Genomic DNA, 17,823 nt, shown 5'->3' on the forward strand with positions numbered 1-17,823 from the left:
GTGTGTGTGTGTGTGTGTGTACGCACATGTGCTCAGTCATGCCCGATTCTCTGTGACCTATGAACTGTAGCCCACCAGGCTCCTCTGTCCATGGGATTCTCCCAGCAAGAATACTGAAGTGGGTTGCCATTTCCTCCTCCAGGGTATCTTCCCCACCCAGGGATCAAACCCATGTGTCTTTCATCTCCTGCCACTGGCAGGCAGACTCTTTACCACCGCACCACCAGGTAAGCCCTGCCCTACAATAAGAAATGCTTTAATAAATTCCAAGTCAAGAAGCACAACTGAACATATGGAAAATAAGGCTAAGATAAATATGACTTAGAAGAATGAGATTAATTTAATTTTCTAAGATTTCTTCCTTCCTCTTAGCTGAGATTCTCAAGTGATAATGTCTGAATTGGAAAACTAAGACATCCTGATGACAGTAAATTCTGCGTGACCTGCTCATGGATTATCCACAGCAAAATGCTAATCCACATCGGTCCGTGTTGGCTCCTCAGAAGCCAGGCAAGCGTATGCAGGGAGGAAAACTCTAATGGCATGAAGGAAGACAGCTAAGAATACTCAAATGCCATTGGAAATACTCTCAAAGGGATCTGGCAGGGGACACTGAAGGATTATCTGCCTCCCTACTCTGCGCCATCTGAAGTGAGAAGCCAGTGGAGACGCTCAGCCCACTTCACGTCCAGGGCAGGGCTCAGCCACCTTCTCCACTCGCTGCTCAGGGAGCAGGCGTGGGGCTGGGGAACGGGGACAGAGCCACAACACACGTCCCTCTTCTGCCCTCCCGGGGAGGCCAGCTGTGCAAGCAGTGACCAGGACTCGGTGTGTCAAGTGCCATGGAACACTCCGGGCACAGTGGACACAGGGGGGCAGGGCAAGGCAGCCCCTGACCACGGTCTGCAAGGGGGACAGGAGCTGAGCGCCATGCCTTTTCTCCAGGTGCAGGCATTCAGCAAAGGCAGCAAGTGGATGGCCCAGCACAAAGGCGCGGGGGTGGGAATGGCAAATTCTACTTGAACAGGCAGACTTCTCCAGAATCCTTTGAACCCAACCCTTTAACTTAAGGGCAATGTGAGTCAGAAATAGACCACATAGAGAACCAGCAAAGGCAGCTTTTTTGAGCGCCTTAGAGCAGATGATGTACCTGAAAACAGGTCACCATGACCAGCATGGGGAGAATTAGATAACTGTCACCCCCTCCTGCAGCCGCTTCTCCAGGACAGTCACATTATCTGGCGCACAGCGTGGGAACGTAAGACACACCCGTGTCCTGAACACGTCCCCTTCCTGCCCCGGGGCCCTGGCTCCTGCTGCTGCCTCCGCTTCCCAGGTCACCTCCCATCCCAGGGGAGTCAGGATGGTTTGGAAAAGATGACCTAGTCCACATACTCCAAATCATGACATAGTCTCTCCCCGAATTACAAGATATTCACAATGCCAAGAGCCATCCGTTGCCCTTGCTGAGGTTATTAGTTGTATGATTTTATATTATGTTTAACGTGAACTGTGGTGCTGGAGAAGACTCTTGAGAGTCCCTTGGACAGCAAGGAGATCAAACCAGTCAAATCTAAAAGAAATCAGTCCTGAATATTCATTGGAAGGACTGATGCTGAAGATGAAGCTCCAGTACTTTGGTCACCTGATGCGAAGAGCTGACTTGTTGGGAAAGACCCTGATGATGGGAAAGACTGAGGGCAGAAGAAGGGGGCGACAGAGGATGAGATGGTTGGATCATATCATCGACTCAATGGACATGAGTTTGAGCAGACTCTGGGAGATTGTGAAGGACAGGGAAGCCTGGCGTGCTGCAGTTCACGAGGTGGCAAAGAGTCAGCCACGACTGAGCAACTGAACGACAACAAAATCAATCACTGTAATCTACGGGGCATCTACAAGGAGCCAGCCTCAGTACTCTGCACATTTTATATAGGATCTCCAATCTGCACTGCAACATCACATAGCCATCACCACACTTCCTGTGCAGAGAAGCAAACTGAGGTCCCAAAGGCTCCATGCCTTGAGCCGCCAGCTGACGGGTGTCTGACGGCCTGACTCAGGTGGGTCTGATGCCAGAGCCTGCACGTGCCCTGTGCATTGCCTCTCTCCCCTCTGGAATGCATCATCCATCATTCCAGTAGCTGCACAACTCACTCAGTTCTCAAAAGGACCCGAAATAAGACACATTTTTGATGAGAAGAGGCCTCAGGGCCCAACACCCCACCAGAGGTCATCTTGGCTACATCAGGTCACTGCCTAAGACAGCCCTGCTCTCTGGGCTGAGTTGAGAACAGCTGACATCTAGGCCAGCTTGCCTGAGGATGCCCGCTCCTGGTCATGAGAGGGCCTGGGCTAAGGAAGCTGAATGTGACCCCCGGGAGCAAAAACATACAAAGCGATGGAGATTCTAAGCTGGAACCGGGCCCTCGTATTCACGGGTCAGCCTTGACCAGGCTGCTGGAAGCCCGGGAAGCAGCGCAGGCAGGAGTGACAGTCACGGCGACGTCCGCCACTGATGATGACGGGCGCCCGCTGAACGCCAGGCTCTGTTCCGAGGCTCCGCATAACCTCTGGGTGGATGCCGTCCTCACCACTCTTCCTCCTTAAAACATGTTCTCACCTGGGCTTCTCATTCCCTCTCAGCCTCCCCTCATCTCCGCAGTCTTCTGCTTGCTCCGCATCTCCCCAGGCTTTAAACACTGAACCTCAGTCATCTTCCCTGTCTCGTCTCAAGTGATCCTGAGATAACATCTCTACATCCACACGTGTATCCTAGCCTAGACTCTTCCTTCAACTCATTTGTGTACATATTGCCATGTCTACAAAGACAAGTAACAAGCATCTCAAGCTGACCACGTCTAAAACAGAACCAGTTATTTCTGCCCCCAATCCTGTTTCTCTCTCAGCCTTTCCCATTTCTATAAATTGCAACTCCAAATTGCCCACTGCTCAGGTCAAAAACCTTGGGGATCACCTCGAGGGTTCTTTCACATCCCAGATCCCACTGGTTCCATGTTTTAAGTTACTTCCAGGCTTGGTTTACTCTTGGCCGAATGACCACCCCGTCTAATGATCATGGTCTCCGCCACAGAATGCGAGTCTCAGCCCTTGCCCCATCCTCACCTCCCAGTCAATACAGCATCCTGAGTGAGACCTGAGTCAGATCACATCAGGTCTCTGCCCTAACCCTTCAACACTCTTTGCTTCATTCAGAACACAGCCAGTGCTCAGCATGACCTACAAGGCTCTTCACAATCCCCTGCCCCCTTAAGAGGAAAAAAGTTACGTTAAAAAAGTAAAAAAAAAAAAAAAAAACACCAAAACCCTACCTATTTTATTACAGAAAATGTTGGTTTTTTCTTCTCCAGACTTAAGTGGGAAAGAAGAAAAATTAACTATTTGCACCCAAATGTTTTGTTGTGACATAGCAAAATAATCAAGCACAATGTTATATTCCATCCTTACTGATTTTTTTCCCTTCTATCTGTACCATCTGCCGTGTTCATTCCTCCAATCCTGTGTCCACCGTGATGTGGGAGGAAGGGACATTTTGTCAAAAAGCACGCTGGTGTATGTGTGTTCGCCAGCTCATTTGTTCACAAAAGCATTTTATGATATTAAAAAAAAAAATCTTTTGAAATGGCTATTAGGGCTTCCAAAGTGGCGCAGTGGTAAAGAATCGCCTGCCAATGCAGGAGATGCAGGAGATATGGGTTCGATCCCTGGGTTGGGAAGATCTCCTGGAGGAGGGCATGGCAGCCCAACTCCAGTATTTTTGCCTGGAGAATCCCATGGACAGAGGAGCCTGGCAGGGGGTCGCAAAGTCAGACACAACTGAGCACGTGTGCATTAGAAGAAAAACCAAACAACCTATCACCTGTTATTTCTGGCCTCATCTCTGGCTCTCCTCCTCCTTGCTCATTACGCTCCAGACACACTGGCGTCCAGCCTGTTCCATAACCGCACTAAGGGAACCCCGCCTCAGGGCCTTGGTCTGCTGCTGCTTCTACCTGGAATGTGCTTCCTCCAGAGAAGCACACGGTTCCTCCCTTACTTCCTTTAGGTCATCTCTGAAATGTCATCTTACGAGTGAGGTCTTCCCTACAAATGACAACTCCACCCTTTGCCCTGCCCTGAACTCTCCACCCTTGTTATCCAGAGTTTTCTTCTAAGTACATACTATCACCTGACTATCACCTGACTTATGGTTTCCTCCGTGTGGGCGGTAAGCTTTAAAAGGACCCAGACTTTGTTCTATTCTGTTAACTGCTGTATTCTCTGTACCCAGACCAGGGCCTGGCACAGAGTAGGTACTCAGTAAACACGTGCTGAATAAACATTCACGTTCTCATCAGGAAGAAGATATACAGCTAAGGAATAGCTCCAGGACAATGTAAATTTTAACAGAAGGGCCAGGTCTAAGCTGAGCTATCAGTTTATAGCAACCGTTAGAGACCTGTGGGGCCTTTAGAGAGCTCCCACCATGCGGTGACTTCATATACACCGCCCTCTTCTCTTGCCTGCTCAGGTCCACAGTGACCTGGGGTCAGCAGGAAGCAGACTCTTGGGGTGGGAGGCATTCCAGAAGGGACCAGTTTTTGTTACCCTTTAAATTCTTGTGGCCTCCTATCATCCCCCAATGGTTCTCCCATACCCTCTTTTCTCTTTCTGATGCCTTCCCTTGCACACTTTATTTTCCAGGCTGCGGCAGTTGCCGGCAGCCAGTCTGGGACTGGAGATGACCCCTTTAGGACTGGCCAGAGGATGGGAGAGACAGGCAAAGGTCACAAAAACCCAGGTGGTGAGTGGGGTGGGGTGAGGCGGCGGGGGCGGCTTCTGGTTAGGCATCACACTGCTGATGTAGGACTGGAGACCTCATTTCTGGCCCTGCTTCTGCTACAGGCTTGAGGTGGGAGAAGCCAGGCCATCCCCAAGCCCTGCCATCTGGGTAGCTAACCACCTCACTACCCTCCAGAGAGGACCCGCTATTTACCATCTGCACGTCTAATGAGCACCTGCTGTGTGGCAGGCACAGTGAAAATGACACTATTACTATTCTACAGAGCTCAAAAGCTTGAAGAGCGACATGTAACCTGGTAGTTGTAACTACTATCCACGGAATGTGACATGGGCTCTAACAAAGCACACACAGGGCACCATTACTGGAGAGTCAGTTCAGGAAGTCAAAGGTGTCACAGAAGCAGTAACATCTAAGACGCACACGGTTTACAAATAAGAGAGGGAAAGACATGTCAGGTAGAGACAAGAATGTGGGCAAAGTTTTTATGGCTATTTCTAGTTCAAGCTCAACATGCAAGGTTGGAGACATCAAGCTTTTATTTTAAAATAATTCTCTTCATTTTATAAACCAAGAGATGAAAAACTATTTCTTAGGGGCATTTATTCAGAAAAAATTAAATCTGGAGAACTTACGTTAACTTTAAAGGTCTGTACCAAGCCATCTAAAAAGCGGACGCTACAGATGACTTCTGATCGCGTTTTTTCTTTGGGTAATTCTGAGGTGCGTATGTTATTAATTCTTCCACCCAACGCACGTAACCGGGAGGTCATAACTATCGCTGAATAACCTGTAACAGAAGACACGCCTGTTAGCTCTAACATGAAAATTACCACTTCCATTTGAATGTATCTCTCAGTCTATCCATCCCTCACCTGTCTGCCTTGATCCTCACAAAACCGTCTGAAGACCTCAGATAAATGTGAGTTGGATAACAAACCATGTTCCCTTTGAGTTTTGAGTTCTAAGTGCTTTAGACAATATTTATTGCTCAACTATAACACATTCAGAGAATTACATGGCTTATTTGTGTCTTATTATCTCTCTAGTCTAAATCTTCTAATTCATATTTTCCATGCCTGTAATTGTTGATGTTTTACTACTTTATATATTTGTGTATTCTACCCCTAAGAATTTTTTTTTTGCACCACAGAACTAAATGCGGTACAGAAATTATTTAAAATATGAAGACATTTATTGATCAATTAGACTACATTAAGAACATCTATTCATTAAGAGGCTATTTAAAAGAAAAGGCAACCCAGAGACAGCTGTAATAAATAACTACAAAGAATATACAAAGGGCTCCTACAAATCAAAAAGAGAAAAAACAAGTAGGTAAAAAATGGGAACATCAGTTGTCAAAGAAATGCAAAGTGAAACCGCAAAGCAGCAGTGCCACACCCACCAGAACGGCTGCCAGGGAATCGGGCAAAACCAAGGGCCACAGCGAGGAGCAGCTGGAGCGCTTGGGCACCACGAGTGAGGACGGGAAACTAGTGCAGCTAATCTGGAAAAGCAGAGACGTTACTTTGCCAACAAAGGTTCGTCTAGTCAAGGCTATGGTTTTTCCAGTGGTCATGTATGGATGTGAGAGTTGGACTGTGAAGAAGGCTGAGCGCCGAACAACTGATGCTTTTGAACTGTGGTGTTGGAGAAGACTCTTGAGAGTCCCTTGGACTGCAAGGAGATTCAACCAGTCCATTCTGAAGGAGATCAGCCCTGGGATTTCTTTGGAAGGAATGATGCTGAAGCTGAAACTCCAGTACTTTGGCCACCTCACGCAAAGAGTTGACTCATTGGAAAAGACTCTGATGCTGGGAGGGACTAGGGGCAAGAGGAGAAGGGGACGACAGAGGACAAGATGGTTGGATGGCATCACCAACTTGATGGACGCGAGTCTGAGTGAACTCCGGGAGTTGGTGATGGATAGGGAGGCCTGGCGTGCTGTGATTCATGGGGTTGCAAAGAGTCGACACGACTGAGTGACTGAACTGAACTGAACTGAACTGAATCTGGAAAACTGGCAGTATCTACTAGAACATACGCATATTCTGTGAAATAATTCCACTCCTAGGCATATTTCCAAAAGAAAAGTATACACTTATCTGCTAAAAGACATGCATAAGACTTCATAATAGCTCCAAACTGTAAAAGACCGACTAGAATGGATAAACTGTAGTAGAGTCACACCATGCACAGACCACACAGCAAAGAACACAGATGAACTACTGTGATACACGGCAGGATTTCTTCCAGTGTTGTGTTGAGCAAGAGCAGCCAGACTCAGTAGATGACCTAGCATGGTTCAATTTACCCAAAGTTCAGCTCCAGGCAAAACTAATCGATAGAAGACAGGACAGCAGTTACCTCTGGGTGCAGTGACCAAGGGGGTGGACAGGGGTCTTCTAGGGTGTGTATAGTCTACTTCTTGATTGGGGTGCTAATGACACTGATGTACTCTGTAAAAATGCATCAAACATCATTATGATTTGTGCTTTTTTTTTGATGTATATTTCAACAGAGTTTACTTTTTGAGAACATGAATGAAGAGGGAATTAGAGAGCAGTTTGCAATCTGCGCATGGTATACTCAGGGAACAGTAAGGAAAGTGGCTTTACCAATGAATGCAATCGTGAAATGTTAGACTAACAAGACTAAAGCCATACGCAACCTAGGACACGGCCACTTCGTGCAGGCGCGAGGCATGCGCGTCCAGGCCAGCTCCTCGGCTTAGGACCAGAGGTGTAAATCTGACAAGACTGGGTAGAAAAGCAGATAAAGATGAAGGACTTAAAGAGCAATTTAACGTCCGTTTAAAAATCTATTTTCTGCAGACTTTCTCTGATGAGCCAGGCCTCTGCGTGTGCTATTGCTTCCGCCTGGGAAGCTCTTTCTGCTCCTCTTCGCCTTGTTAACTTCTACTCGGGCCTCAGTGCTTGGCATGAAGATCACCTCCTCAGGGAAGCCTTCCCTGGCATTCCTAATGACTCATATATTTGTTATAGGCTCCCTACACTGCTTATCATAACTTCACATTTATAAATGATGATGAACTTAATATCTGCTTCTGCCACCAGAAGCTGAGCTTCATGAGGGCAGGAACCAGGTCTGGTCTCGCTCACTGCATCTCCCAACACCTAGCTCTGGGAGCAGTTGATAAATATCTGAATGAATCAATGAACAAAATGAAAACTGAAGCCAAGATTATAGCCTGGAAAAAAAAAAAAAAAAGAACAACCTAATAGAACCCAGAGGGATGGTATGGGGAGGGAGGAGGGGGGAGGGTTCAGGATGGGGAACACATGTATACCTGTGGCGGATTCATTTTGATATTTGGCAAAACTAATACAATTATGTAAAGTTTAAAAATAAAATAAAATAAATTAAAAAATTAAAAAAATAAAACAACCTAATAGACAAACACGGGATGGTGGGAAGAGGCAGGAGAAAAGGATGGGGTGAGAGTGGAGGCTTCGATTAGAACGTAGAGTGGACCCCAGGTCCACCCTGAACTGGGGTGCTGTCGGCCAGGGCCCTCACACTGCCACGCACACACAGCACCTGGGGGTCTGATGAAGATGCTTAGGTCTCCTTCATTGGCAAGTGGGTTCTTTACCACTTAGCACCACCCGGAAAGCCCAGAATAGGGATATTTTTTTCATTAAAATGGCGAAAATGGTAAATTTTATGTTTTGTATGTTTTATCACTATTTTAAAAAACCTGTGCTCCATCACATATAAAGAGAGTGCCCTGATCTTAGGCAAGTCAGTTAACTGCTTTGGCCTCAGTTTCCTTATTGATGTGTCAGTTCAGTTCAGTTCAGTCGCTCAGTCGTTTCTGACTCTTTGCAACCCCATGAATCGCAGCATGCCAGGCCTCCCTGTCCATCACCAACTCCCGGAGTTCACTCAGACTCATGTACATCAAGTCAGTGATGCCATCCAGCCATCTCATCCTCTATCGTCCCCTTCTCCTCCTGTCCCCAATCCCTCCCAGCATCAGGGTCTATTTCAAATGAGTCAGCTCTTCACATCAGGTGGCCAAAGTATTGGAGTTTCAGCTTCAACATCAGTCCTTCCAATGAACACCGAGGACTGATCTCCTTCAGAATGGACTGGCTGGATCTCCTTGCAGTCCATGGGACTATTAAGATGCAGACAAGGATTTAAGCAGGTCTGGGCAGGGCCTGAGAACCTGCATTTCTCAGATGACTGGGTGATGCCAAAGCTGCAGGTTCAGGGCCCACACTTTGAAGGGCAGTCACGCACACTCAGAAAACCGCACACGTATGTCAGGGCAGGGCCAGAGATCAAGATGTGGCAGTCGGAAGCAAGGAAGGAATGATGACAAAGCTGACGAGAGGCCTGAGGAGAGTCGAGTCTCAGGAACCAGAGCAGCACAGCTTAGCTGCAGGCAGCAATGACAAAGAAGAGATGAAAGCTGTGCAGAAGATACAGCAGGACAGAGGGTGTCCTTGGGTATTTCAGAAGCTAATCCTACTTCAGAAGCTCCAGGGAAACCTCCATTCTTTTGTAGATGGGGACAGGAAATCTCAAAAAGTCATCAAAAAAGATTCCTGGGACTGGCAATAGATGGGAACTTGTTGTCACTTACGAAATTCCACCCACCCCACCACCTTCACTGTGCCCTTTCCAAGGAAAATGTCACCAGAAGGGGTGCGTTTTCTGAGTAATACCAAAAGTTATCAAAAGACAACAAATGTGTTCCGTAATGCCTTAACTGCCTTGAATTTCACATGTCAAATTTATTACTTAGTCCTTGTCAAAGAATTTCAGGTGGGTTATAAAAAAAATTTTTTTTTTAAAGATACAATACAACCATTTCCAGTATGGCTCTTGGTGGGAGGTGCACATCAGAGCTACCTGGAGAGCTTTCAGAAAATATGCCGTCCCTGCCCCACAGGTGGTGACTCAGCATCTCGGGGTGTGGTGCCGAATGACATTCCTCTTGGGAAGCCCTCAGAGGGTCAGGCCCGCCTGGGCTAGAAGAGTGAGTTTTGGGGGGAACCTCAGAGTGTGTTTCAGATGGTCAGATTTAGAATACAGTCAACCCTCTGGATCCGAGGTTCCTTGGCCTCGGATCCAACCAGCCACTGATTAAAAATCTTCAGGAAAGCAAAAAATTCCAGAAAGTTGGGAAAAGCAAAACCTGAATTTGTCATGCATGAGATCACACCTAGTTACACAGCATTAATGTCATATTTGTAACTATTAACGCATTTACACTGCATTAGGCATTACAAGTCAGTGGTCCCCGACCTGTGGGGCACCACTGACCAGTTTCGTGGAAGACAACTTTCCCGTAGAAGGAGGGGGGATGGCTTTGGGATGATTCAGGCGCATTGTACTTATTGTACACTTTATTTCTATTATTATCACATTGTGATATATGAGGAAATAATTATACAACTCACCATAATGCAGCCTCAGATAATCAGACATTAGATTCTCACAAGGGGCACACAGTCTAGATCCCTCGCACGCACAGATCAGTAGGGCTCGAGCTCCTCTGAGAACCTACCAGCAGCGCTGACCTGACAGAAGGTGGAGCTCAGGGGTAATGAGGGCGGTGGGGAGCGGCTGCCAAAATGGATGAAGCTTCGCTTGCTGACAGCTCGCTTTGTGCTCTGCAGCCCCGTCTCTAACAGGCCACAGACCATACCAACCATGGCCTGGGGCTGGGGACCGCTGTTATAAGTAATCGAGAGATGATTTAAAGTACACTAAATCATGTCACAGGCTATATGCAAATACTATGCCACTGTATATAAGGGACTTGAGCATCCTCAGGTTTTCACATCCCAGTCTGAAACCAATTCGCTGCGGATACCAAAGGGACAACTGTACAGGTTCCACAAAATCTGAGCCATTCAGAGGCCACATGTGCGACACTCAGGGAGGTGCTCAGAGCAGCTAAAACTGAGAGCAAAGCACACCACGACCCTGGACAGGAAAAAACCAAACGTGATTTCAAACAGGAGCCTCCAAATCAAAGTGCCGTGGGCTGAGGCGGCACGGCAGGTCTGATCTTCATACCGATTGCACCTGGGCAGCTCTGTGTCCGGCGCCAGCGTGTGTACGCCGGGGACTTAACTAACTTAACCAGGGTTAGTGGTGCTCCTGGCATGATCCCGCAGCCAGCTGCTGACAAACTCAAGCAGACTAGCTGCCCAGAAGAGATCTACTTTTTCCTCCTCACATGATCTCTGTTACATAATCAGGTTGGGGCCCAACATCATCATAATTCGGTGAAATTTCATGAAAGTTGCACAAACGTTCTCCCCATAATTATCCCCAAAGCAAACCTTAATACGAGCAAGCCTGATGTTGAATAACCACATAATTGAGCCATGTGGTGTTTTCCGATTGTCTTGAAATTACATCTTAAACAATCCGGTCAGGACAATGGATGCTGACTAACAGCCCTGTTTCCTGTACCGTGGCAATTGGGGAACTCAGGGTTTCTATGGCTTCCTTTATAAGCCTCTTAATTCTAAACAAAGCGACAACCCAACCAGGAACACACTGGCCTCTCCAACCACAGATGATTGCATCTGCAGCTGATGAATTTTACAACATGGAAGCCCAGCTGGTTCTTTGCATTAAGAGAAAAAAAAAAATGTCGTGCACAGCAACACTACAGGGTCTACTGTTGACTATAGTTTTTAACGAAGATTATACTTGCAAAACATTATAGAACGAGGCCACATCTCAGTACAATGAGATGGGGGGCTCCATACCCACCACGAGCCGTGGGATCACCACGCGTTAAGTGCCTACACAGTGCGACACACACCAGACACTCAATAGCAGGCATTTTAGTAACAATCTGTTTTGTTCTGACTTATGATTTTAAATCTATGCTGTGAAAGCTGGTTTCAGACAAAAGTTGTTTGTGGTTGGAACTTGTTTGAAGAGCCTGTTTTGATGAAATGGCTTGGAAGTTGGTTATTAGGACTTTTAAAATCCAACTCTTAAAACCTGAAGTGGCAAGGACCATCATGTCACTGACACCATAGTAACGGCTTGGTGGCCGTCACCTGATGGACTGAATACCAGGAGGTTGACCAGCAACTCAAGAGTGTTTGACCTGAGCAAGGCTACTCTTTGCTGATCTAAATAGCTCTACAAAGCACTTGAGACACTTGCTCCTGCCACGCCCAGGCTACTGTTGGTTGCAGAGGTGTTAAAGCACGCACTAGCCTCAGGAAGAGAAGGGACATCTGTTCCTGCCTTGGCGAGGCTACTCCTCGTACACAGGCAGCGGTGCCAGCCAAGTAATGGTTCCTAGAATAATAACCTTTGGAGCAGTTCACCCAGCCCGGCAATGCTGGTGCCAACTGCCCATAAGCTACGTGCCCCAGCAGCGAGGAACCCAAACTGGCAGCTTTTGGTTCAAAAGATGATCTCTATGAGAATCACCTCCTAGAAAGGTCCATCTCAACTAAATTTGGACTTCTTTCAACTCCCCATTGCCTGGAACAGTAATGCAATCAATCTGTCATTGGTGTGGTGTATGTTCTTTCTTTCTTGGCTTATTAAGAGACACGATCCTAGTGAATGAACAATGCTGCCTGCCATATTAGTAAACAGAGGACATTGCCGCTACAGCCTCCTCTGAAGGTGAGCCCTGAGGGAACTCAGGGTGGAAACACACGGCCTGCCCGCTGCCAGGCCCTCGGCCCCTGCAGCCACCCTCATTGCTGGGGACGGAAAAGCCCAGGACGCTGGTCCTAGAGAGCTAAGGTGCATATCAGAGGAATGATTTCAATGAGCCCAGACTCTTGCAGCCTCTCACACACAGAAATGAGCGAAATTCCTTAATTTGAGACATCCGGTTTTCTCTAATGAACAGTAATCTTTTGATATCCCAACTACTCGGTCACTACTAAAAGAAAAGAAAACAAAACCCTATATATCCTGGCTCTTCCCTTACCTCTTCAGACCCTCAGAGCTATCCAAGAGGCTGCCTCTCAGGCATGAAGTCCTCAGAAAGTGTGCCAAATAAAACGCATTTCTCAACTTTTAGGTTGTGCTTTTTTTTTCAGCTGACATCCTGCATGCTATTGGCTTCTTGCCGCCGCTGCTAAGTCGCTTCAGTTGTGTCCAACTCTGTGCGACCCCATAGACGACAGGCTCCCCCGTTCCTGGAATTCTCCAGGCAAGAACACTGGAGTGGGTTGCCATTTCCTTCTCCAATGCATGAAAGTGAAAAGTGAAAGTGAAGTCGCTCAGTCGTGCCCGACTCTTAGCGACCCCATAGACTGCAGCCTACCAGGCTCCTCCATCCATGGGATTTTCCAGGCAAGAGTACTGGAGTGGGGTGCCATTGCCTTCTCCATATTGGCTTGTAAAATACTATAAATCATAATTCCCACAGCAAACCCAGGTTAAATCTCAGTCTCTGAGCATAACTGGCTCCAAACAAACAAAAGCAATGTTAAGCTTCTAATGCCATCAGATGCTGACTGCAGAGTCTGGATTCCGCAGGATAAACACAAATGCACTATTTCAAATACAGATACCCTAGTGCTCCCTGTAGTTGCAGATGGGATACACCTTTCAGCTGCTCTACCAACTCAATGGGCCTGGAAGCAGGAGTCCATTGCCCCGAGCACGTGGGACACCAGAAACCTGGTGGTCAGAGTTGGGGAACAGGGCTTCTCTCACCTGCCCTGGAGCCTGAGACGGAAGTGATGCTGTTGCTTTATCTCCTGTGGGTCTACATGCTGATCTGGGGAAGTCTGTTCTTTTCACAAGCCAAGGAATCATGGACAGGATGAAGGGAGGAGAGGAGTCTTCTCCACTAAGTTAGAAAGCAACCCAACTCCATTTGGATCATTTTAAAAGGAGTGTTAAAGTTATGTCATACCCTTGTTTTTAAGAATAAGAACTACATCCCTAACTGAAAGAGTGCAAAAGTTTCAGTTAGGAAAAAAAGGTAGTGGTGCTGATTTGTAAGGCAATGGCACCCCACTCCAGTACTCTTGCCTGGAAAATCCCATGGGCAGAGGAGCCTGGTGGGCTGCAGTCCATGGGGTCGCTAAGAGTCAGACACAACTGAGCGACTTCACTTTCACTTTTCACTTTCATGCATTGGAGAAGGAAATGGTAACCCACTCCAGTGTTCTTGCCTGGAGAATCCCAGGGACGGGGGAGCCTGGTGGGCTGCTGGCTATGGGGTCGCACAGAGTTGGACACGACTGAAGCGACTTAGCAGCAGCAATTTGAGAGTAAAACACACAGACAACCACGGCTGGCTCCCTACGTAATTGGCCGGACGTCCCCAAGTTTGACCTAGGCCAATGCCACCCCCTAGTGGCCACCAGAGAAATACACTTCACCTCTGAGCATGACTCGCCTCCCTCTTCCTCAAGGGAAACATGGACAGTTAGGCTCCTTTCTGGTTTACCATCCATGGCTCAGCTCGTTGTAAAAGTCTCCTAGAATATACAAGGCCTTCTCTGTCACCCAAGTCTCTCCCTTTCCCTCCTGAACTCAGGGGAGCTCTCTTCCCTTTTTTTTTTTCTTTTAGACTATTTACAAGCCTCGACAGATGTCTGATAGGCAGAAGAGGGACCTCTCTAGACGGAAAGGTAATAAACATTCATACACAATCAGCCATGCTAGATGGATGACTCAAATTGTGTGCTTCTCAAATATCAGTATTTAATGTATTTAAGATAAATGTTTTGTTTCAGTGCTAATACCAATACTGCTTCTTCCTTTTCACAGTAAACACAGAAGCTGGGCTGCATTACCAGTTCACCCCGTAATGGAGCTTCTAGATCCACTCTGTTCTTAGCCTGTGCCTCAGCATTCCTTATGCTCCTCTGCAGTAAGTGGGGTATCCTAAAGAGAAAATTTACAAAATCTGTATGGGGATTTATCACTTATCAAGCACTAGATTCAGATCAAACTCCAAGAGTATATACTTAACTTGCTTAAAAAAAAAAAAAAAAAAATGGTGATTAAAAGGAGACTCTTTAAGCAGAGACTTAAATAAAACAAGTGTACTTAAGAGTCATCTGGGCAGCTTGCTAAAACACAGATCCCTGGGTACAATCCATAGAAATTCTCGTTTTGCAAGGACTTCAGAAACTGCTTTTTAAAACTTGCACTTTTTTTTTGAACTTTCAGAAAAGTTAGGCCTTCCCTGGTGGCTCAGTGGTCAAGAATCCACCTGCCAATGCAGGAGACCTGGGTTCAATCCCTGGGTGGGAAATATCCCCTGGAGAAGGAAATGGCAATCCACTCCAGTATTCTTGCCCAGGAAATCCCATGGACAGAGGAGCCTGGTGGGTTAGAGTCCATGGGGTCACAAAAGAGTCAGATGACTTAGTGACTAAGCAACAATAGAAAAGTTGCAAGAAAAATAGAACTCCTGTATTCAACTTAACATTTTGTAGGACTTCCCTGGTGGTCCAATGGTTGAGTTTGCCTTGCAATGCAAGGGCTGGAGGTTCAATCCCTGACTGGGGAACCAAGATGCCACTATGCCACAGAGCAACCTAAGACCGTGCGCAACTAGAGAGTTTGTGCACTGCAATGAAAGATCCCGCGCGATGCAACAAAGATGCTGAGTGCCTCTGACTCAGTCAAATGAGCATCTTTCAAAAACTTAACATTAGGTGGACAGAAAACAGCAAAATTCTGTAAAGAAAATATCCCTCAATTAAAAAAAAAAAAAAAAAAACCATGTATAAGCCACAGACTGGTTCCAAATAGGAAAAGGAGTACATCAAGGCTGTATATTGTCACCCTGCTTATTTAACTTATATGCAGAGGACATCATGAGAAACACTGGGCTGGAGGAAGAACAAGCTGGAATCAAGACTGCCGGGACAAATATCAATAACCTCAGATATGCAGATGACACCACCCTGATGGCAGAAACTGAAGAGGAACTCAAAAGCCTCTTGATGAAAGTCAAAGTGGAGAGTGAAAAAGTTGGCTTAAAGCTCAACATTCAGAAAATGAAGATCATGGCATCTGGTCCCATCACTTCATGGGAAATAGATGGGGAAACAGTGGAAACAGTGTCAGACTTGATTTTTCTGGGCTCCAAAATCACTGCAGATTGTGACTGCAGCCATGAAATTAAAAGACGCTTACTCCTTGGAAGGAAAGTTATAACCAACCTAGATAGCATATTCAAAAGCAGAGACATTACTTTGCCAACAAAGGTCTGTCTAGTCAAGGCCATGGTTTTTCCTGTGGTCATGTATGGATGTGAGAGTTGGACTGTGAAGAAGGCTGAGCACCGAACAACCGATGCTTTTGAACTGTGGTGTTGGAGAAGACTCTTGAGAGTCCCTTGGACTGCAAGGAGATCCAACCAGTCCATTCTGAAGGAGATCAGCCCTGGGTGTTCTTTGGAAGGAATGATGCTAAAGCTGAAACTCCAGTACTTTGGCCACCTCATGCGAAGAGTTGACTCATTGGAAAAGACTCTGATGCTGGGAGGGATTGGGGGCAGGAGGAGAAGGGGACGACAGAGGATGAGATGGCTGGATGGCATCACTGACTCAATGGACGTGAGCCTGAGTGAACTCCGGGAGTTGGTGATGGACAGGGAGGCCTGGCGTGTTGCGACTCGTGAGGTCGCAAAGAGTCGGACACGACTGAGCGACTGAACTGAACTGAACTGAACTGACGGGGGATGGCCAGCTCTCATATCTCGAAGGTGTACTATCTGCTGCCTGCTTAATAAACCCCACCTGCTTGAATTATAAAAGCAACATTTTACCATGTACTCTTTCACACTCTCCCCTGCACATACACATACCCCTCATTCTCCTTATTAACACTGAATGCTTGGAAGCTATAGACATCATGTCTCTTTACCTCCATAGTTCAGTAAATACCTTCCAAGGACAAGGGTACTTCATAACCACCATAATCATACTAAGGAAATTTAACATCAATAAAGTATTTATAGTCCATACCAAAATTTCACAAATTGTTCTGGTGATACCCCTTTCTTTCCTCCTTATCCAGGGATGCTCCTAACCAGGACTTTGCCTTGCTTTAGCTGTAGGCAGAAGTTGCATTTGTAATAAGTGTCCCAAGGGCACACTGATGCAGGGGGCCTGAGCACCAAGGCCATGCAGAACTCTCAGCCAGGTATCACCTTTCAGTTCTGACCGACTGTGCCTACAGTCAGGGGCTTGGTTAGGTCAGCACTCCCTCCTTGTCCATTTTCCTGTCTGTATTGCCAGTGGCTTCCCAGAACCAGAAGGGGTTTCTACAGCTCGGCTGTGCCCTCACTCAGTCTGGAGGCACTTCCTAAGGCGGTGCTGAAGTAACCGACTCTCCAGTCTGCATGTTGGTCCTGGATTTAGTGCTGTGGTCATAAGAGAGGAAGAGAGCAACAGGACAACAAAGTTCAGAAAGGATTCTGTCATGTGATCGTCTGTCCTCTTGACTTATTCAAATTAGTTCATATCTTTCACAGACAGCAATTCTTAGCAATCATAATATCCAAGTTATATATATACAACAGACCATAGTGCCTTGTGTTATTTACTCTCTCAGAAACGGGGGACACTCAACTCTTGCTGTCAAATAATGATCCTACGTGTATCTCTTTTCTTAAGACAATGATAGTTGACTGTCATGGTATGATTCATTCAGTTCAGTTCACTTCAGTCACTCAGTCATGTCCGACTCTTTGCGACCCCATGAATTGCAGCACGCCAGGCCTCCCTGTCCATCACCAACTCCTGGAGTTCACTCAGACTCACGTCCATTGAGTCAGTGATGCCATCCAGCCATCTCATCCTCTGTCATCCCCTTCTCCTCCTGCCCCCAATCCCTCCCAGCATCAGAGTCTTTTCCAATGAGTCAACTCTTCGCATGAGGTAGCCAAGTACTGGAGTTTCAGCTTTAGCATCATTCCTTTCAAAGAAATCCCAGGGCTGATCTCCTTTAGAATAGACTGGTTGGATCTCCTTGCAGTCCAAGGGACTCTCAAGAATCTTCTCCAACACCACAGT

At 46.8% G+C, this 17,823-nt stretch overlaps 1 protein-coding gene across 4 annotated transcripts in view; it reads right to left on the bottom strand.

Annotated features, from left to right (window-relative positions):
• The window catches only part of PTPN3 (protein tyrosine phosphatase, non-receptor type 3), a 110,356-nt gene that overhangs the window by 72,508 nt on the left and 20,025 nt on the right, over nt 1–17,823 (bottom strand). For 2 of the 4 annotated variants that reach the window (XM_010843546.1, XM_010843545.1), the window contains exon 1: nt 5,437–5,900. In XM_010843546.1, coding sequence (XP_010841848.1) covers nt 5,437–5,643 — 207 coding nt within the window. In that variant the 5' untranslated portion in view covers nt 5,644–5,900. Of the gene's footprint in view, nt 1–5,436; nt 5,901–17,823 lie in introns of those variants that run through there. The other 2 variants (XM_010843547.1, XM_010843548.1) reach the window with 2 other exon arrangements.

This window comes from Bison bison, unplaced genomic scaffold (genome assembly GCF_000754665.1).
Source record: "Bison bison bison isolate TAMUID 2011002044 unplaced genomic scaffold, Bison_UMD1.0 scf7180017864183, whole genome shotgun sequence".
NCBI classification, from domain to species: Eukaryota; Metazoa; Chordata; class Mammalia; order Artiodactyla; family Bovidae; genus Bison; species Bison bison.